Source organism: Anas platyrhynchos, chromosome 4, assembly GCF_047663525.1.
Source record: "Anas platyrhynchos isolate ZD024472 breed Pekin duck chromosome 4, IASCAAS_PekinDuck_T2T, whole genome shotgun sequence".
Lineage (NCBI taxonomy): Eukaryota > Metazoa > Chordata > Aves > Anseriformes > Anatidae > Anas > Anas platyrhynchos.
The window spans coordinates 26912883-26934787 of record NC_092590.1 but is presented as its reverse complement, the minus strand read 5'-3'; the positions used below and the strand labels follow the sequence as shown (position 1 = coordinate 26934787).

Here is a 21905-nt window from a genome sequence, read left to right as displayed (position 1 = left end):
GTACTTGTTCCACTTTAAAGGTCTGTTTCATTCCAGATTCTGCATTTCTAATTCATTTATTTATCCTGTTTATACACGTTTAAAAAGACACTATCAAAAGTATTATTATTATAACCTACAATTTCATGTACTAAAACAGCTAACTCAGATAAATAAATCAGTTTCTGCTAAAATAAGTTCTGCTTAACTACAAGTGCTCTTTTATGTTAATTCATTTTATGTTTGGCTAACATTTTTCTTTAAAAAAAAAAAAAGAGAATCACATCAGTAAATACTTGAAATACACATTAATAAAGATACATAGATTTTAAAATAGACCAGCTTTGTCAGCCTCTTGTTATTTTGTTCAGGCTGAATGAAATAGCTGGTATGCATGGCTTATAGCATTATAAAAAAAAACAAAAAACAAAAAAAAAAAAAAACCACATTACTCAGAGCAGGTAAGAATCAAACTCTAACATGTGCTTATAAATAAGATCTCAGAACACTTTAAATAAAGGCAGTAGTAAATATACAGCATGGAAAATTTCTAGTGCTTATGATACACATTTCGTTGTGCTGTTTCATATTATTTTAAGCTAATGATATGGCAGGTTTTTTTCTTGGCCAGTTTTAGAAAGGGCAATCAAAGTTCCTCAGATTTTTTAAGAATTAATTTGCTTATATACCATAAGCTTATTACTCATAGTTATCAGAAGTCACACACAAATTGTTCCATTAGTGTGAGTAATTACTAATGAGTAAATTACGGTGTCACAACATGACACAAACTGAGGAGCCACAGAACAGAACTAGATTTCTAAGTAAGCTATGGCCCTAAAATAATTGTGTCAGCACAGGTGAGGGTCCTATTTTAATTCCATTATACTTCTTATTAAATAAAAAAGAAATAGTGTCTTTATAACTTAAAATACTCTTAAAAAACTATGTAATCTTAAAGTGAAACATGGTTTCTATTCTACTCTGGATTCTCTTGTCTGATAGTCAAAAAAACAACAACAAACAAACACATTTTAGAATGTTGGCAACTGTCCATGAGGAACAGTGGGTACAATCCAAATGTCAGTGCATCCAAAGATCCCCCTGCCTTTAATGAATAGCATAGCAGACATTAACAATATTATACAAAATCATATTTCTAAAGGAAAAAAAAAAAAAAAAAAACACGCAAAAACAAAACCACTCTTATCACCTGGCTCCAGGAGTAATTTATTACAGTAAGAAACTGTAATGTTTTCTGAAAATTACATTCAAATAAAACTTTCTAAGTGAAGAAAAGACAATGATAAAAGAAAAGAAAGTGTGCTTAGAAATAAGTACCAGGATTTTTAGCAGACAGGAACTAGACTGTGCTTATCTTGAGAGAGGCAGACATTCAGTTTTTTCTTAAAAAAAATAAAAATAAAAATTAATCTATGCAGAAGTCAAAACAGTAACTGGAAAAGGAAATAAAAAGGCAGCTTACATTGTGAACTATATTAGTCTGTGAAAAAATATATACATTTTCTCTTACATTTTGTTTATAGACATTTTCTCATCTAGCTAGAATAGGAACTGCTCTCCTCATACCATAGTTAGAAGTAGAAGTGAGTACTTAAAATGCCAAATGAAAATCCCTTTTTATATTTGGCACATTGTTATCTGACACTGAATTGAGGTGTCATGTTTTCCATAAGGATAAATAGGCATTATGTTCTGAGGTAGCACTGCCAATTTCCGTTTCAATCATTAATAGAAATGGTATTTTCCTTAGTAACATACCCAGTATTGGAATTTCAGACTTCCATATTTCTATGTGTATTACTGAGCCTAACTCAATCAGAAGTCCCAAGCCACTTGAAGTACTTGTTTTTGCAAATTTACCATACAGAATAAGGAAGAAGCAATTATCTCATAGGAAACGTTTATTTTCTTTACAGTGTTTTTTGTTTTTGTTTGTTTGTTTGTTTGTTTGCTTTACCTGATTGCAAATTGTGTCATCCAGTAAATGTTCTTTCTCATCTGGACTTCTCCCATGTTTCATTAATTAACAAAGCAGCCTTTCTTCGTAGAGGTGAAAATCCAAATAGCAATTACTATAAATAAGAGATGGAGTTAACAGCAGCACTCAGAGTTAATCTTCCCCTAACAATAGTGTTTCCTACTTCTTACAACTGCTGTAGACAAATCACTGAACAGAGAAATTTCTTAGGTGTCTTCTTCAGGTTGAATCTTTCTGTAAAGCGTCAACAAAAACAGTAAGAGCCTTTTCAAAACTAAGGTTGCAGATTCACGTAATATTTAGTAACTGACCTTTCAAAAAATCCCCATTGATCTGTACATCTTCTGCTTTTAGAAACAGCACAAAAATCGAGCAGGAGAATTAGTCCTGTATCAAAGCTTATCTTCCGTCCTCTCATAAATTTCCTTCCATGGCAGTAAACTATATACTGACAAAAGTAATAATAAGTCTTGAGAATTTCAGTTCACACATAAAAAGAAGCTTGCAAAATTACTCTCCTAATAATACTTCTACTTTCTCTATAACTCTCTCATATTTCAAGCTTTACTGGAGACACTGCAACTGCAGAGAACAACTGAGTTTACCCTAGTCTAAGGCTTCTAAAGCTCACCAGATATTGCCATTTATAGCTTGTTGGCAAACTCATGCTTCCAGGCATGCAGTCATGAAAACAGAACAACAGTTCAGATGTTAACATTCATGTGGCATTTTGAAGGAATCAACAATGTGAATACTGAGACTTGAACACAAAATAGCTGAGAACAAGCCGATGCAGACTGTGTGAACAGGAATGGAAAGCTATGGATGTTGGAACAGAAATCAGAAAGTAGAAGCACAAGTAAGGAATTAATAATCACTATGATGCTATGTGAGAGCAGAGAAAAATGGCCTGTAAATGTTCTCTTGCATGGCAATTTGGAGCAATTGGAGTCTGATCTGCAGCAGTGCAGAATACAGATAGCTTCAAAATAGAAACGCATCATCAATATGCAACAAATATACGTTATAAAAATATAAAAGCATTTGAAAACAGAAGTGATTTAATCTGGACGTTCATATTTAGTGTATAATTTTGACACTTGAAAATGAAATTTCTCAGTGCCTCACTTCCTCACTTGGAAAATGGGTTTCGTATGACTACTTAGTAGCAGGATTCTGAAGGTTACTTCATTGCTGTAAACAAAACACTCAAATATTACAGTGAAAGCAATACTAAAGCTAATTAGGTACTTAATTTTTCTTTTAATACAAAATTTGGATAACAAACCTAAATAGAATGAAATACTACTGAATGATCACTGATTTCATGATTACATAAGGGATGTGTAAAATTGTTCTAACATTTATGGGTTTATCACAGCAGACAAGGAAATGGGACCAAATTACACTGCAAACAAACAGTATTAAAATTTTTGTTTTGTTTAAGAGCCATCACAGACAAGGATCTTCCTTGCTTGGCATGCTAGCATATTCTCAGCAAATAAAACAAGTATAATGTAATCATTTATCCTGTATACTTTCCTGTTTTCTAGCATTTAACTAGCATTTTAATTTTAAAACCATCTAAAATCTTTCAGATGCTGGACTTCATGATCTTATATTTCTTTTTAATGTAGCTTGCTGTGTTATCATTTCTAAAGAACATACTTCTGACTATTAAAGTTAGAAGTATTGCCATTTATAATGGCAGTGAAAGTGGTTAATGTCAAGCTGTAGTCCTGAGATTAATAGAATGCCAGACAATGCCAGACAAAGTAGCCTGCCCTTTAATATGTTACTGAGTAGTGGCCAAAAGCAGAAAGAAAACATTCCAGCAACAGCATATGATAATTTAAAGTGTTGAGGAAATTTAATGCAATTTACCCATAATCCAAGCAAGTAACTTTTAGGAAAAATGTATGCTCTGTTTTCTACAATTCATTACATAACCACAATAATGAACTCTGCATTATTTTGGGAATTCTCAATACTTAGAAGAGTGGTGTGCTTGATTTTCAGTAAGTTAAGAAAAATAACTGATGTAATATTTAGTTTTTGAAGGCATCTTTAAATACCAAAGACACAATAAATGCTTAGGAATACAATTTCTTAATAGCATATCCTGTGTATTTACTTCTGGAAAATACACTTCTCATTAAATCTTTTAAAGCAGTATCTTTAAGTTAGATTAATGTATGCTGTAGAAGTGTAATTATAAACAAATTATTAACAGACTTCAGTATTTTTGAAATGCATCTAAATATCTGAAAGCAAATATTTTTATTTATTTATTTTTTTTAAGATGAAATACGCAATACAGCATAAGGAGTTACTTGTATGACACTCTGCCTGCATGTCTTTCTCTCTCTATACACATATATAAGAGCTCCAACTAAGAATATACCAGATAGTCATACTGGTTTTGAAACTTTTGGTTTATACCAAATATAACAAAATATAATTTAATGAAATAGGATGCCAAGGAGAGGAATGGAAAACACTTAGATGCTTTGAAGATTGCATTATTTTATACAGTATATATAACCCACCAGTAAAAACTTCAAAAACAACAACCTCAAAACTTAGTTCAAAATAAAATTAGAAAGAAGTCACTAGTTCTTTTACTAAGTTTTTGATGTGACCGTTGATGAAAGACTCAAAAATGCCGAGAAGCTAGAGCTACTAAACAGTGTCTAATTCGGTAAGAAATACTACCTGCTTTAGTGACCTGCTGACTTGTATTTTAATAGATGCATGAAATGTTAATCCTCAATGCTAAAAAATTTTATTTGACTCATCTAAAGCTGTTGAATGTTGTTGTTTCCTCCTGAATATATATTCTGAAGCATTACTTTCCTGTAATTTCCTGTTCGAAGCAATTGAACTAAATTTAGACATAGAGCAACTATTTTTAAAAGGCATTTGATCATGTGTGTTGTCATGCAAAATGTTGACATTGAAGGTAAAGCAAAAAATGACACACATACAATGAAACCTTTAAAAATATGAAATGTTCTTTTCAGGAACATCCATAATAATTAGTAATAATATTACACATCCAAGCTTAAGCACAGAAAAACAAAACAAAACAAAAAATCGCCATTATCTGATAGCTAGAGGGAGTTCACAAACTGGAGTGATTGGAGGGCATGAAACAGCTACTGGGTCCTCTTCCAAACAGGAATTGAAGCTCTGTAGTACAAGCTTTGTAAAATATGAAGAGAAGAGGTAGTGGACCTACAGATTTAGTGTTTCTAGTTTGGGGGAATGAAAAGAAGAAAAGTGAGAGAACACAAACTTTGGTCTGAAGTCAGTTTGACTCAGATCCAATGCTTTTTCTCTGCATCTTGTTGCTATCTTTAAAAATTATTCAAACCACATGACAAGGCTAGATTGTCCACACAAAAGCCTTAGAGTTGTATTGCCAATTGAAGCAACACTAAAATAAATAAATTAAAGGCCTACATCTCCTTTTTACAGCTTGTTTTCATCCTGATGTACCTTAATACCACATCTATCCAGAATCTACACAAACAATGCAATGTGAAGTTGTAATTGATACCCAGAGTGCAATGTGAAGTTGTAATTGATATCCAGAGCTATGTTTCTCTCAGACTTTTGCAGTTTTTATAAGTTACTCTAGTCTCCTGCTTGTCCAGATAATGCCATGCAGTGATATCTTATGTGTTGCAAAAGGGGAAAATCAGGATAAGCATAAAACCCTTCCCTCAGCAGTCATGCTTTGATGTCTGACACATACTCCACTAGAGGGCTATGTATTTAGATATCATTTTTCTTCTCTCATAAGACTATGAAACATATCAGATCATTTAAAAGCCTTGAATGCACAAAAAAAAAAAAAATAAAAAAAAAAAAATGTCCCAAGCTTTATTAGATATGTAGTTTCTCTACTTATTTTGCTGTAGAACATTATTTTTACTGGCTCTCAAACTGCTAAAGAAAGTCCAGATTCATGCCTTCGGGTGGATACAATCATACTTTTTCTTTCCTCCACTGTTTTAAAACTAGTGCTCTGATACAGTTTAAGTTCTATATAAATCAAGCTCTTCCAGTATTGAACCACATGAATGATGCAACCTTGCCTTTGTAACATCATGAAAATTTCCTTAATCTGTTGATAACTTTTAATGAATTTAAATTGATTTTATTCAGGTGTTTTGTCTTTCCTGGTGTCTTTGCCTGGTTAAAATACTACTCCTGTCTTTGGAAAATAGTTCTGACATACAGACTTACATATCTTCATTTCCTGAGAATTGAATTACTTCTCAAGGATTTAAATATAAATTGGTATCTATCTCTCAACATTCCAGATTTTCTCTGTATCACATATATTTAAAATCACAAAAAAGTGATTATGAAATTCCAGTTTTCCAACTGTCTCGGTTCTTTGAAAGAATACATAGAAGTTTTAAAGCTGTATCACTTTGTTATACACCCACTGGATAGCTGCTTGTCACAATGGTGATAGATTCCACTTCAACTACAAGTCTAGTATCAAACAATCCCTGCTATCAGCAACATCATCGTATGAGCATGCTTGATCTGCTTAAACGCTCCATCTAATTGCTGACAGTAAAGTCTATATCTGCACTACAGAAGTGAAGCAGATATAACTGACCTGCTTACAAGTAAATTCAATCTGAGTTCTGCTAAGAAACATTTTAAGTTTGTCCTACAATATTTATTTCAGTCCTGTTGAGGCAGCTACCACAACCCAATTGTTAAGAGTTCTGTAGCAGAAGATTCCAAGAGAAGTCGTGTGCATACTTGGAGACATTACTAAAACCAGAAACATGTCAGATGGCAGGCGCACACAGATTGTTGACAGATAAATTCTAAACCTCTGGGGGGAGAGTCTTGCTAAAAAGTTACCATCTCCAGCTGCCCATTCCTGGAAATCAACAGGAAGGAATTTGTATTGATATTTAGCCACTCCAGTTCAAAATGTGGCAATTTAATTTTACCTGCTCATTAAACTAACTTACTGGACATCACAGTGAAAAACACGTCACCACCCATTTGGCTACAGAGATTGTAACCTCCAGTTAATGTTTTCGTTACAAATGTTTTCGCTACCAACCATATCTATATAACTTCACAGCTTGCTTCTTCTGCAACTAATTTGACCACTTCCTTAGGTATGAGGTACTACAGCTAATATGTGTTTGATATTTTGAACCACTCTGACAGACCTAATTTTGCTATTTCTCTAGTAGGCAGTGCAAGCACCTTCTATTAATCTAAATGTGGTTGAATATGACATTTTTCAGTTTTTACAGTTAATCTTTTCATTAAACTGCACAATGTTACATTCTTATTAAATAGCTGTCTATTTAACAATAAACAAGTCAGACACATTCAAATACTAGAACGGCCATGATTTGTTTTTATTACACATAGAGTTAGTATATATCTAAAAAATAGGGTTGACAGAAATTTTGTTTCAACTGATTGATCTCAAAAGACCAGTCTTGCAACTGTAACTAAAGCCTCTCTGCTGTCTTGAGGCCTAGACAGACCTCAGCTGTTTGAATTAATACTTTCTGGACTTACTAAACTATTTGGGATTTATAGAAAATCATTAATTATTTATGTGTGAGACCCTCAAACTACGTCATCCAGATGAGATGATTGTAGATTACTCCAAAGTGAAAAGTTTGCTTGAGATGATATATCTGAGTTGTGAATGTTTTTTGTCACCAACTTGAAATCCTTTCATAATTATTAAATTTTATTCTACACTAGGGTCTTTTATTTTTTTCATTCACCTTTTAACTGTTTTTTTTTTTTTTTCTTTATTATAAGTGGCTTCTAAAAAAGTGAAATCATCAATTTCTTTTAACTTCATACCCACTTTCTTAATTTTTGTTTTAACGAGTTTTCTTCTAGACTAAATAAAAGTGGTTTCATTTGTCTCCTTTTTGAGTAAAGTATATTTCGGGTGCCTATGAATGGTATTAATAAAAGGAAACTATTAAGTCAATTTCATAACTTGGTAGGGCTGAGATGATACTACGAGCATATGTCCAGGGTCACTATACGCTGACTCCCATGGCTAGTATTAATATCAGAAAGGTTTTTCCATCCACTAAAATTGGTATCAGTTAAATGATATCATCATGACAGAGCTATCAAAACATTCTTTTCCGCAAGCTGAGGCATGACAATCTCTGCTTGGTGCTTTTACAGGAGATATAAAAATACTTGGTGATGAAGAACTTGTAACTGACTTAGGGAATGAGGTCAAACTAGTGTGAGGTGGATCAGTAGCACACATGCTTCTTGCCACAGAATGCAAAGCACACTGAAGAGTGAAAGCTTCAGCTAAACCAGTGATGCATGAGAGGTCTTTACCTTACATGGCTGCATACGTCATGGAATGGGCACTAGCAAGTCTGCTAGTAGCCAAAAATGAACTGTGGTGGGTGCCAAAACATACTTGGTTGGTTATGGAGACAAGAATATCTGGTCCCATCTCCCTGTGCAACTGAATGAGACACTGTTATAAAACATCAAGTTCATTCTGAAATCAGAAATTTTAAATTACCTGATATTTTCTTGCTGAAGCACTAGCAACAGTAATGTAGGTGCAAGTGAAAATTTTTGTTTGGCTACCCCGGAATTCTCCATACTTTGTAGATCCATAAAGAAAAAAATAGAGGTGAGAAGAAGATTAGAAACAAAAACCCTTTGATGCAGTCCAGAAAGACTACTCTGTTAGTCACAGTCTTCCCACATCAGTTGTAAAAATGGCCCAGTCAGAAGAGGTGCTAACTGAAAGGGGACTTTTGCAACAGGGATGAAAATTCCACAGGCTGCTGCTCATGGCCACATTTACTCTAATATCTGATGACATTTATTTTAATCTTTATCTGCATACCGCTCTCTCTCAGAAGACTACCATCTTGAGCTGCTGACTGGGATCAATCCTCTAGAAGTGCTGATGCTACGCAAAAAGAGCGCGTGATTAATACATCAAAGAGTACATAAGAACACAATTCCAAAGTGGAAAAAATTCTGGGGAAGGGATGAACAAGTGAGAGTTCTAAGCTTCAGATCTGCTCCCAATCCCCTCTCTGAATTTTATTCATTTATTTTGTAATGAAAAATTGAGAAATTTCTTGAAACAAGAACAGCCTGAGCACCGCCAAGACTTAGTTGCTTTGCTGGTCAGGAACTTAGTACAGTGCTCAGATATACTAGCCACCTTACAGCATTACATCTTGGAAATGGTCTCCCAAACATTTCCTTCTCTCCAAGATTGTATACATTTGTTTTAGTAATTGTGGTACTTGATCCATTCAGACTTGCACAGCTTATGTAGCTGATACTAATTTCTGATACTAATATTATGCCACTATTCTTTACAAAATGAATGGATTTCATATTTTTCACAGAACAATTTTTAACTTACAAGCAAAGAGCTATTATGAATAAACCTCTTCTCTTCTTCCTTAACACCTGCCTTCATTCTTCCAAAACTTTTCTCCTCTTTCGATTTTGCAAGATTTCAGTCACAGAAAAGCTACAGATGGCTTCTTTGTTCTGAAAGAGTAATACATTGGTCCTTGCATAAGCAACACGATTTGTCTTCCCCTGCATACTGTGCTTATAAGTGACATTTAGTTAAAGGTTCTCTTAAAATACATTCAAAACAACATAAGCAACAGCCATATTTATTTGTCATAAGAACACGGAGCTTACATGAGTTTGGCTAGATCTTTTGATTTCAACTTGCTTTGGTTACTTGACCAATGCTTTAGAAATTTTACTAATTTACTCCTACAGTTTCCGCCTCAATTGCCTAAGTTTTCTGCAACAACAGATTTCTCTAATATCGAATATCTATTCTCACTACAGGAAGGATATCAAGGCGCTGGAGTGTGTCCAGAGAAGGGCAACGAAGCTGGTGAGGAGACTGGAGAACAAGTCCTATGAGGAGCAGCTGAGGAAGCTGGGGTTGTTTAGCCTGGAGAAGAGGAGGCTCAGAGGCAACCTTATCACTCTCTACAGGTACTTTAAAGGAGGTGGTGGTGAGGTGGGGATTGGTCTATTCTCCCACGTGCCTAATGGTAGGACAAGGGGGAATGGGCTAAAGTTACGCCAGGGGAGGTTTACGTTGGATATTAGGAAAAACTTGTTTACCAAAAGGGTTGTTAAATATTGGAATGGGCTGCCCAGAGAAGTGGTTGAGTCACCGCCCCTGGAGGTCTTTAAAAGACGTTTAGATGTAGAGCTTAGTGATATTGTTTAGCGGAGGACTGGTTAGTGTTAGGTCAGAGGTTGGACTAGGTGATCTTGGAAGTCTCTTCCCACCTAACAGATTCTGTGTGATTCTGTAATGAAAAACTCTATATTGCAACTATAAGAACTAGAAACAAGAGCAAAGACAATCAATCCCTTTGTATGTAGGTATAAGAAAAGAACAGTGTTTATATTTGGAACTGTGTTTTCAATTGTAGCAGAGATTATGCTACTTCTGAAATGTTTAGTTTTCCCAGTTTGCAGTAAGAATTTCCTTTTTGCTTCTATGTCTTCAAATACCCTGGTGGAAAGTACCACTTTCCAGTAACAGTTATCCAAGGTTTCAGTAACACTTCATTTTAGACCATAGATAAAAACCTTTACCTCCCAACCTTATGTTTTGAATAGCAAATCAAAACATAAAACTATAATGAGTTAAAAAACCTTTACACAAGCAAGTCTCTGTGTTCCGTGAGCTCTTCTGGTATGTGAGAAAGACACAGAACTGCAAACCAGCAAAGAGTTTATCATCAGCACACTGCTAAAGAGCCCATCCTGTTTAGGCCTGCAACTGATTTCAGTATGGCAAATGCATGGGACACACAGAAACCAACAGCACGTCCTCACAGATACGTTCACATCCTAAAGTTAATAATAGCGCTAAACAGAGATATGCAACAAGTATTTCAGCTGGGTAGAAACACACAGCATTAGTACTATCTTTTTTTTTTTTTTTTTCCTTTTATCCCCTACTTTTATCTGCAAAGATTTTCTTTCTTCTTGGATCTCAAACCTGACTCATGGCCAGTTATAGGGGAGGGAAAGAAACAGCACCATAAAATATACCTATTTCAGAATGGCCTGGCAGCCCATACCTTCTTCCCACCGTGTCGTTAGGTACCATGAGGCCTTTTTAGACCCCTGTATCGTAGCTCCCGTGCCTACTCCTTGCATTGATAGTCCTGGACTTGCAGTGTGGGAAGTGAAATAGAAGTGAACCACTGCTGACACCTGTTGTCCACCCTGGGGAATGTGTGTGAATCAAGCCTGGTCTACATACAGTTAAATACACAGATGCTGTTGTACAGGCTCCCCAAAAGACAAAAGCATTTCTCACCTAGGCTTACAGTACAAAACTAGAAGGAAAGGGAGAGAAAATGATGTCGCCTGGACGACACCCTCCGTCTCCCCAGTTCTCAGACTCATAACCTCGCAGGTCCATAGCACAGGACTGGGAACCCAGGAGGGGCCTGGGACGATGAGCCAGAAGCCACCCCACTACATAAGCGCAGCGTTGCTAGCACAGATGCTAAACATTTCACAGCGAAATGTCAACCCACTCACAAGAGCAGGGTGGAAGGCTAATGTGTGGGACCACTGAGCCCTTTGGTGAAGAGAAAAAATTCTAACGGTAAGAGGGTCGATATACTAATACGTGTGCGACCAGGTGGAAAGCAATGGGAATACTGTAGGAAACAGTGTAACGAACGGCAAGGTGGAGTGCCAAATTTAGTAAGATAGAGAGCAAGTGAAAAAAAAAAATCAAGCTTCGCTTCGTGTTATTTCCACTTTATTAAAACAAAATTGCCTTAAAATAAAACGCCGGAGCCCTGCGGGGACCCGGCTGTGACAGAGCCCAGCGGCTGCGCGCGCCGTCATTCCCGCCGCGGGCGCGCGCGCAGGCGCGCGGGCGCGGCGGGGCGGGGCGAGGCGCGGGGCGGGGCGGTGCCGGCCGGCGGGGGGGGCGTGCTCTCGGCGGGGCCGCGCCTCTCCGTGCCGGCCGCGCGCCCCTTCCTCCGCGGCCCAAGGCAAGGCGTCGCCGCCGCCGCCCGCCTCGTCCCAGGCCGGCGGAGCAGCCCCTCACCCCACCCCACCCCCCCGCCCCGCTCACACCCCGCGCCCGAGCAGCGGCTGGAGCCCGGCGGGCCGAGCCGAGCCGAGCGGGGAGATGAACACGGTGCTGTCCCGGGCCAACTCGCTCTTCGCCTTCTCGCTGAGCGTGATGGCGGCGCTCACCTTCGGCTGCTTCATCACCACCGCCTTCAAGGAGCGCAGCGTGCCCGTCAGCATCGCCATCTCCCGGGTCACGCTGTGAGTGCGGGGGGCGAGGGGCCGCTAACGGCGGGGGGAGGGGGTTACAGGCCGGGGCGCGGTAACGGCCGGGGGGGGTAACGGCGGGCTGCGGGGCCTGCTCGCGCCCCTCTGCCCCTCGCCGTTAACGCCCGGCTGCCGGAGCAGCCCCGCTTCCTGCCCGCTGCCCCCTGCCGCGGCCAATGAGGGAGCCCCACGACGGCGTCCGCCGCCTCCCGTCCCGGGTGGAGCTCGCGGCGGGCCGGGGCCCCGAGTGGCGGGCGGGGCCCGGGGCGCGCTGCGCCGAGGGGCCCACCGGCAGCCCGCGGGTGCCCTGAGGCAGGGCCGTGGCTTACACAGGGGGCAGGGGGCATGGCAGGGAGGCTGTGTGGGCTGCGGGGACTCGACTGCACCGGAATTAACATACATATGGATACAGTGTAAATTACTAGTTCCCGCAGATGCTCCTTTTAGTAACGTATTGTCCCTTTTTTTATGGGGTGTGGGCGAGTTGTGGAGCAGCAGGCTGACTCGGGTGGCTTGTCTTCCTGTGAAACCTACCAGGTGTGGAATATGTAACACCGCACCGAAAGCGCCTTGCCCAGCGGAACTGTCTTTTTCATATTTTTTTTCAAAGGAAACTTTGTCACAGGAAGCTTGCATCAAGTTAAGCGTGGGGCTGTAGTTTCACAAGTGGTTGAGCTCCCGCCAACAAAACCTGAAGGCCTCAACTTGGCCTTCTGGTGGCATGGTCCCATACCAGATGGAACATGAGAATAGGGCACGCTGGACACCTTTCTGAGCTGCTCTAACTCCCTATTGAGTCAAAATGTAGGTTTGTTTTCTTACCGGTTTTGGTCAGTGAGTTAAAACAGCTGATGGAGGTTTAGAGCCACCCCAAGGGAAGTGGCAGGAGTGAATGGCTGGCAGCAGCCTTTGAAAGGCAAGATGAACCCAATTAAAGAGTGGGAACTGCAGTCACCTTTTGGATTGGCTTAATACCTCAAGGAAGCAAACCCATACTTCTAGTGGGTTGAGGGTTGCAAACACCATAAAACTGGCATAAGAAAAGACTTATAGTGTTCTGGTGAGCTTGACAGATGTGAGGTAGCATACTAATGCCTAATCTGGATGAAATTTATATTGCCAGTCCTTTCAGTGATGCACAGATCTGATATTAATGAGAATAAGAGGCATTACACCTTAGCTGTTTTTTCTTAAACTAATAAAAAGTTCTGCAGGCTCACAGTTTAAGGCTTAATACTTACAAAGGTGTTGATTTTTGCAAAGGGTTGGAAATGCCTACCAAGTCTTAAACTGGTCAGTTTTGGTGGTATTTTTCTTGACTGCTGTCTCCAAAAGTGTTTTTTCACTGGTAACCTTTTTTTCCCCTCTGAGATTATTAAATGTAATTTTCCTGAGATTATATTTTACTAATTTTCACAGTGAAATAAATGCAATTGATAAATTCATAATTACTAATACTTTTGTTATGTGAGGAATTAGGGTTCATAGTTCATTGCCAGCCTGCATATGGAATTCTTGTAAACAGTGAGTTTGGTAAACTGATAAACTTCGATAATATGAAAATATCTGCTGTGCCTCAGTGTTATTTTCTGGTTTCTTTTTTAATGTGGTTTACTGTGGCAATGTCAGATATTTCTCAAACAGCAGATTTGTAATAAGGTTCCAAAACCGTATGGTAGAAAAAAGAAAGCATTTTCTTTCTACTGCTACTTAATAACTGTAAATGCCAAGGAGAATTTCTGTAAGTTGGGAGAACTGCAAACATAAACGAGAGTTTATCAGCACCTTTGGAGTGTCTTGTATGAGACTGAGCAATAGAGGCTTTTTATGTAAAGTCAAGAAATATTATTGAAAATGGTTGCCAGCAGACAGCTATGCTGCTGATTTTCGAATCAGATTTATATAGCTTGGGATGGGTAATGCACCTTTTGCTAAAAACAAAATGTAGTGTAGTTGAGGTACAGACAAACGCAGGTTTTTATTAACAGGCAGAAAAAAAAAATGCCTATAGGCCATTTGTATAAATTACATTGAATTCTCTGGGGGCAAGGCTTGTCATTTGAGACTGGGTCTCCAAACCTTCTGGAAGGCAGGCTTTATTTTATAATGTGGTTATATTTTAAACAAATGTATTTAAAAGAAAGTACAGGAAATGCATGGGGGAAGTATGCAAAAAGAATAATAATTTATGTAAAGTGTGAGAGAGAAATAATGAGAAAAGGTAATCTTGTGTTTTGTTTTATCTTAGAAAAAATGTGGAAGATTTCACTGGACCTAGAGAAAGAAGTGATCTGGGATTCGTCACGTTTGACATTACTGCAGATATCCTTAATGGAAAAAATGGTTTGAGAACATTCTGAAATAAGAACATCTTGACATTTATTTTTGTTACCTTATAATCTTCAGATATTCAGGACTTGAGGAAAACCAGCAATTTGTCTTAAAATCTAAATTTAAAGTGGTGAAAAATAGTATTTTTATGGGGCATAAAAATAGAACCTGGAATAGTTGTTATGTAAATGACACTGGGTGAGGTGCTTCCTCTCCTTTTTGATACCTACTTTTAAAATAAGGTTCTGTAGGGAAGTGCAGTGCATCTAATAATGGGAAGTGCATTTTAACGCCAGGACATCATTAGCATTAAGTGACGGTTGTATTGGTGGTTTGAGGTGTGAATTAATTGTAGAGTTTACATAACACACAATTTGGACTGTCATACAGAGTCTAGGAACTCTGATGCAACTTTCAAATTTGCTGTGAGGCTTTTAAAATTCTGGCCACATAGTATACAAGCACCTGTCCTCCTTTAAAAGATACTGCATCCTTTTACTTTCTTAGAAGTTAAACTGTCAAATTTTTATTGTACAGTAATGTGAAATTCACCGGGAAGCGTATGAGGTACTACAAAACTAATCACATTAATTTTTGACCTCTTTCGCATTACTGATGCCTTTGGGCAGCTTTTCTTTTTGTATTTTTCTTCTTGACTTCCCTGTTAGTCTGCTTTTATTGGGAAAAGAGAGTGGTTTGTGGATGTTCTTTGTTTTTGTTTGGTGTAGCTTTTTTGAAGGTAGAGGGGAATCATTCTTAGGATTTAGGATCTTGGTATTAAAATAGTATTTTTCTGCAGAAATCGGTACTGAATATAAGGCGTCGTGCTTTACCTTAGGTGATTACACTAAGCCTTGCTTTGAATCTGGGTATCAAGAGATTCCTGGGATTTTTCCCTGTCTGCTGGTTTTTGTCACTGTGTTAGAAAAGACATTGGTTTCCTCTGTGCTTCAGCTTCCCTGTTTTGGAGAATGATACACTGTGTAAGCAACTGAAACAAATAACAATTCCTGAATGAACAAGAAAGCTGGATAAACAGGTTAGCCAGATTGTTGCAGGTGTTTGTTGCACAGGAATGAGAGGGATTAGTTTTATCTGCTGGAAGCAGGAGAACAGAACTCCTTATGCTGAGTTTTTTTCCTCTGAAATTCTTATAGGTATTAAAACCAGAGACTGAAATTATTCTAAAATTGATGAAATAAATTGTATACAGTGTATTTGGGAACAGAACAGAGTGAGTCAGGACAGGACCTCTGGAAGAAACGTTTGTATTCAAGGGTTAGTCTGCAGCGTGTGGATGTTAAAGATTTCATCTTTTATTAATTTTGTTTAATGGAAGCAGTAGTTTTAAATTTAATTATAAAAATCCTGAATTAATATTTCATCCTTGGCATAAATAAATCTTCCGGTGTGTAGAGTTGTAAAATACAACTTTCTGATAGTTTTCTTTTGATGAAATCTGTAAAAAGATATTGGTGCATTGGCTGCCTTAACTAATGGACACAAGTTGTTAGTCCTAGTGAGAATTAAATGAAATAACTGTTAAAAGAAAAACCTAGGGAAAGAAAAGGGGAGGAGGCAATTCTCAAAAGCGGTCGTGAATGTGCTTAATACATGGCTTGCTTTAGCAATTATTCTGGAGATCTCTCATATGGGATTTCTTGTTTGTTGTTTTAAGTAGATGACTAAAATATTCAAGTGAAATAGCTCCAGCTATTCTTGTGGAAACAGCATTTAATTATGTAATTCTTTCATTTGTTGCCTTTTGTTGAATTAGAGGCTTAAAAACATGATTCAGACTGGGGTGAGTGGGAAAGAAAATGAAAAAAAGTTCTGGATAACTGGAGAATACTGGAGATCTGTTCTGGATACTGGAGAACAGAATAAAAAAGACGACATTTTTGTAGGTTGGAGGAATAGAAGGTTACAGTTAATCTTTATTGTCAATTAAGAGATATCAGCAGCACACATGGTGTGTTTTATTGCTAAATAAACAACAGATGTTTATTTATTTATTTATTTAGAATCTTCCAATGTGATAGATTCCAATCTACTGACTTCTCTAATGTTACCGGCTCTTGGAGCTCTCGCTATCCTCTAAATTTTGTTTGGTTAATGCTATTATATCTTGATCCACAGTTGGATACCAGTGTTCTTTGATAGTTTTTTGTTCTTTGTGTTCAGTGTTCTTTGATAAATAACAGTTTTGAAGGTATTTTCTGAAGAATTCTATCTTGCATATTATATTTAAGATTTTATAGTAGACCAACTAGCAATAGATTATAGTTACTGATTTGTAATGTTAAATGTGGAACTCTTAAATCATTAGAGGAAGTAGCTGTTAGTTGTGTTGTTATTTTTTGTCCGATTAATGAACCCTATTACTTTAAAGTGATGGAAGTATATGTTAGAACTCCTGGAAATGTTCTGATTTACAAATAAGATCAAGTATGTTGAAATGTAAGAACTCACTGTAATTATCATAGTCTAGTTAGATCTAGTAAAAATAAAACAAGATTATGAAAGTACAATATGGTGTTTTCCTTAACGCACATACATCTGGAGAGTATATTTGACTGGAATGTTAAACAATTGTTTATATATTTGTCTGCAGAATATTCAACAAAAAACAATGTAAGTATGAAAAAAAGTTGAAGCTATAACCCATTTTGTACTGCAACTATTTTTAACATTCTGAAGTTGTGCTGGAAAGAGTTAAGGCACCAGTGTTTCCTACTGGCTTGGACTGTTTTCACCAGCCTTTATGGTTATTATTTTCTTGACAGTTTAACTGCAGGGTTGGAAGTTCAAAAGCTGATGAAACTTGCTATGTATCTAGCAAACAGGGGAAAAATGTAACGCATGCCTTGCTGTTCACTTAGAATGGTGGACTGTGGCATATTCACCTGTTTGTGCTGTCTGTTTAACTTTTCCCTAATTTTGCAGTTGACTGCTGTTAGAGATACAGTGGCCTTTGGTTTGGCCAGATGTAGCGAGTCTTTTTTTTCTTTGGTTACATAAATGTTTGCCCAGGTCAGCTATTGTAGCCTCATTTGTTATCTCACCCGATTTCTCAAAATAATTGGTTGTTACTGGTACTTCACTTTGGATTTTTTTTTTTTCCACTGGTCTGAAAGGATCTGTGTGGAACAGCCTATGGAAGTTAACTTTAATCAACTACTGTACTGCTGTGGTAACACTGAACGCTGTTTTAATCTAGTATACTTATATTGCAAGGATATAGTGAAGGCTTTTTTATCTGGCTACATAAAACTATTTTTACACTGTATTTTTTTTAATATGCTAGGTGTTTTATAAATGCTGGTGGGTATTGCATTGTGCTAAAATAGTTTTTAGGTATTTTTATTAGAGACTGGAACTTCATTGTTTTGCTTCATCTTTTAGTGTTTTTTTTGTTTTGTTTTGTATTTTTAACTTAATTCACCAGTTCTCATAAATATTAAGAAATACCTTGTCTCATTTGGGCTGTATGGTACTAAACAAGACTAGAAGGATACCCACGTACCCTTCTTACTGTGTGACTACTTAGAAGAGCAGTATTTCAAATGCTTACAAATGTTTGGATCCATCTTTTAATGTGTTGATACAACTCTTTGAATTATGCTTGCAATTCATGCAAAGATTTTTTCCATTAAAGTCAGCAAGAATGTTAAATACCTGGACAGTGTAGCTCTATTTGTCTTTTGTTTGAGACAAAATCTAAATGCCACCTTAGATTAGAAACAAGTTTTGCAATTCAAAAGGAACACCCATCATACTTTGCAAGACTTTGAAATCTTGAGACTTTTTAAAATCGCATTGTCATGTTGTATCAAGCTATTCTTTGTTGTTCCATTTATTGTGCTGCACTTTAGTGTTCAGTAGTACTAGTTTTCCCATCGGTCAATCATTATTTTTATTAAGTTAGTTGTATGAATTGGAAATATACTTCAAGGTTTCTAGGTGGATAATGCCTTGAAAATTCAGTGACTGGAAATTCTCTGATAAATCAGCAAGGTAACTTAACTATAACTGCATTTTTAGGCTCTGAACCAAGTGGTCCTTTGGGACAAGATCATGTTGAGAGGAGATAATCCAAGACTGTTCTTAAAAGACATGAAGTCAAAATACTTTTTCTTTGATGATGGAAATGGTCTCAAGTAAGTAAATCCTATTTATTGTTTGTTTTTTATTTTTAATCCTGACATCTTGATTTATTTGCATTTTTAATGCATTTGTATTGCTGTGGTAAGGTAACTATATTCTATCACTCTATTGTGTCTTCATAGTTTAAGTGTTGGGATATCGTGTATCCCAAGATTGTCATCTGTTTCTGTAGACTAGAAAACAAACTACTTCCAATATTCTTGTTGGTCTCTAGAATTGGTTCTGTGCTGCCCTAAATTTTAAAGGAGCTGAATAATAGTAAAAAATAAAAATAAAACCAAAAAGAGTCTTATCCAGAAAATAGATAATATTTCATGAAATAACTACATAAAATCAAAAAGTTGTTTCTGGACCAGGAAGACTATTTGTATCCCAAATAAATTAATGTTAGTATTGGTTAATTAAAGTAGTTAACTTCAGTACTTATGCTGATGTTCTTATGTTGCTTTTGCAGGGGAAACAGGAACATCACTTTGACTCTCTCCTGGAATGTTGTACCAAATGCTGGCATTCTACCTCTTGTGACAGGGTCAGGACATGTGTCTGTACCTTTCCCAGATACCTATGAAACACCAAAAAGTTATTAAATTATAATAATGAAGCAACATATTTTTATACTTGTATATTGTGAATAAATTTTATTGCAATTTCTTCTCACATCCCATGCCACCCTCCAGTGAAAGGTACTTAATTTCCTCAGGTCTAACAGCATAGGAAAGAAAATGAAAGTTTTTTGTTTTTTTTTTTTTTTTTAATAAAATATTGAAGCTGAAACTTAAAGGAAAGGTAAATTATGAAGTAATGGTTTTGGGGGGAAAACTGAGGAAATTTTTTTCTTGGCCATCTGGGTACAAATCTACCTTTCTTTTAAATAAACATTTTTATGCCAGAAACTAGTCTTACTGTTTTTTTTTGAGGTACTGTGATAGTTATTTTGTTTGTGCAGAACTCAAAAACATTGAGTGGAATGAAATTTCTGTGAGTGCCTGGAAGTTCAGTTTTAGAACGCTTTTGCTAAATGCATGCTTGGCATGTTGCTGTGAGGTAACCTTGGCCCTTTCTAGGACTGCCAAGAGCTACTTTGAAAAATGATACATCATTGTAGTCAGACTATAGGTCTTGTTTTGAGTGTCATTGATGTAGCACATTTGCAATACTGTACTATAAAGCATTTTAATAACTTTATAATACAGATAATACTGCTATTCTTATTGGAAGAATGGAAAGAAATCTCAGTGTGTTAAGCTTAAGTCAATAAGGAATGTAGAAGCCTTAGCTGAACATTTTATTTTTGTTTATTTTTATTAGGATCTGCTCAGTGAGAAAAATGAGCACAATGGTTCTGGAGAGGACTAGGACAACTATTAGGGGGCCCTTCACAGCAAGGAACGAGACAGATGTTCTCCAAAACAGTCTGGGAAAACATCTGAAAAATATGGGATTTCCTATGGGAACAGAAATTGAAACAGAATATGGGCAGATTTACTAGCTTATATGAGTGTAACTATACCTGCAAGCCCACCTGTTCTTTTAGCAACCGCAAAAGATAGCAGTGAGTGTAGCAGTTTCAGGCAGAACCTCTGCCACAACAGTTGTGGCCTCTCACTGGTTGCATACACATCCTACTCTGCGTCCTTCCACAGCTATGGGCACAAATGCTAAGAGGACAGAAAGAAAAACACACTGTATCAGGATTGTCTTTTGGCAATAAAGGTAGTTTATACTGATCAAATAGTGTTTCTTGCTCATCAGGTATCGAGGAGAAGGAGCACTTGCCATTATTGCCTTCCTGACATGGTTACTAATATCGTGTATATTCAAACAACGTATGGTGTAAATTAATTTATTGCCAAACACAAAATGTTCTGGATGTGTTGGAGATTTTCAAAAAGAGCAAATAATCTGAAATTAGAGCTATGAAGAAATTTTTTACTACTGTAAATCATGGAAAAATGATTAGAAGGGCATTGCGTCAAACGTCTAGAGGTATAGATGCAAAACATTGAAAAACTGAAAAAAGACCACCAGTAGGTAGTGGTTCACCAATAGATGAACACAGAATTATGTCTAGATAGAAAAATGGATGTTGACTTCAGTTTGCTTGACTTTTTAAGCAATGCCAAAACTGGAAGACTGAAATCAAAAAGACTTGTACCATGTTCAATATTTAGACAAGCCACGTGGATATAAAATTGCATCTATGTGCTGCCTCTTACAAGTAAGGTGATCTGTGATGAGATGGCTGCAAGTAGGGAGAAACTTCCCATAGGACAGGCTGTCTTTGATAAACCTGCTGTTCTATAGCATTAATTTCATTCTGAAAGATGTTATGTCCATTTTCAGAAAGGAAATGAACAATCTAGACAGAGATAATTGATCTTTGACCCTAGAAGTGTACTAATCAGATCTTGTTCTCTTTCTCCATGTGCCTTTTTTTCACCAACTGGGGGGGAGGAGGGAGGCCTGACTAAAGGGGGCTGTGACATTTTTACATTTTTTTTAAATGGCTGAACTGGAGACATTAAGTGAAACATTCAGCACTTTCATATGTTTCTTAAGATGGCTTATGTGGTTATTTTAATACTCTGCAATTGTAGTCATGCTTTATAAAGCAGCTGATTACTAAATGTGATGCTTTTTAGCTACAGAAAAAAATGGAAGGCTGTTAGGTGGAATTCTGTTCTTCTAGTGTTCCATATTGAGAGTTTCCATATTGAGGTCATAGTATGGTATTGTTGATTTGGGGTACAGATACCATCCCTCAGAGCTACTGTTGGAGTAGGGGACCCTGGAATGGTTTGGAGCACTGCTAGTCTGGAGGGAATTCAATTCATGGCTGGAGTGATCTTAGATCCTGTCTAACACAAACCAAAATCCAACAGAGATGTTGGATGTGTTGTTCTGTGATCTCACTTTTAATTTTATGCTGCAGAAGCTATACTGCTGTTACTAACAAGCCAGCTAATTGCACCTGCTGACATTAGGACACTATTGGCATACAATTGCTACAGGATTCGTTTATGCAGAAAATGCTGGTTTGGGTATAAATGGGACCTAAAAAAAG

At 37.1% G+C, this 21905-nt stretch overlaps 1 protein-coding gene across 2 annotated transcripts in view; it reads left to right on the top strand.

The window, feature by feature from the left end:
• Positions 1 to 19734, top strand: part of SPCS3 (signal peptidase complex subunit 3) — a 37312-nt gene extending 17578 nt beyond the window's left edge. Inside the window, exons 2-6 of one of the 2 annotated variants that reach the window (XM_072037286.1) lie at positions 9863 to 10015; positions 14592 to 14667; positions 17234 to 17308; positions 18719 to 18834; positions 19296 to 19734. In XM_072037286.1, the coding sequence (XP_071893387.1) occupies positions 9863 to 10015; positions 14592 to 14667; positions 17234 to 17308; positions 18719 to 18834; positions 19296 to 19428 (553 nt within the window). In that variant the 3' untranslated portion in view covers positions 19429 to 19734. Of the gene's footprint in view, positions 1 to 9862; positions 10016 to 11951; positions 12338 to 14591; positions 14668 to 17233; positions 17309 to 18718; positions 18835 to 19295 lie in introns of those variants that run through there. The other variant, XM_072037287.1, reaches the window with a different exon arrangement.
• Positions 19735 to 21905: the final 2171 nt, after the last annotated feature.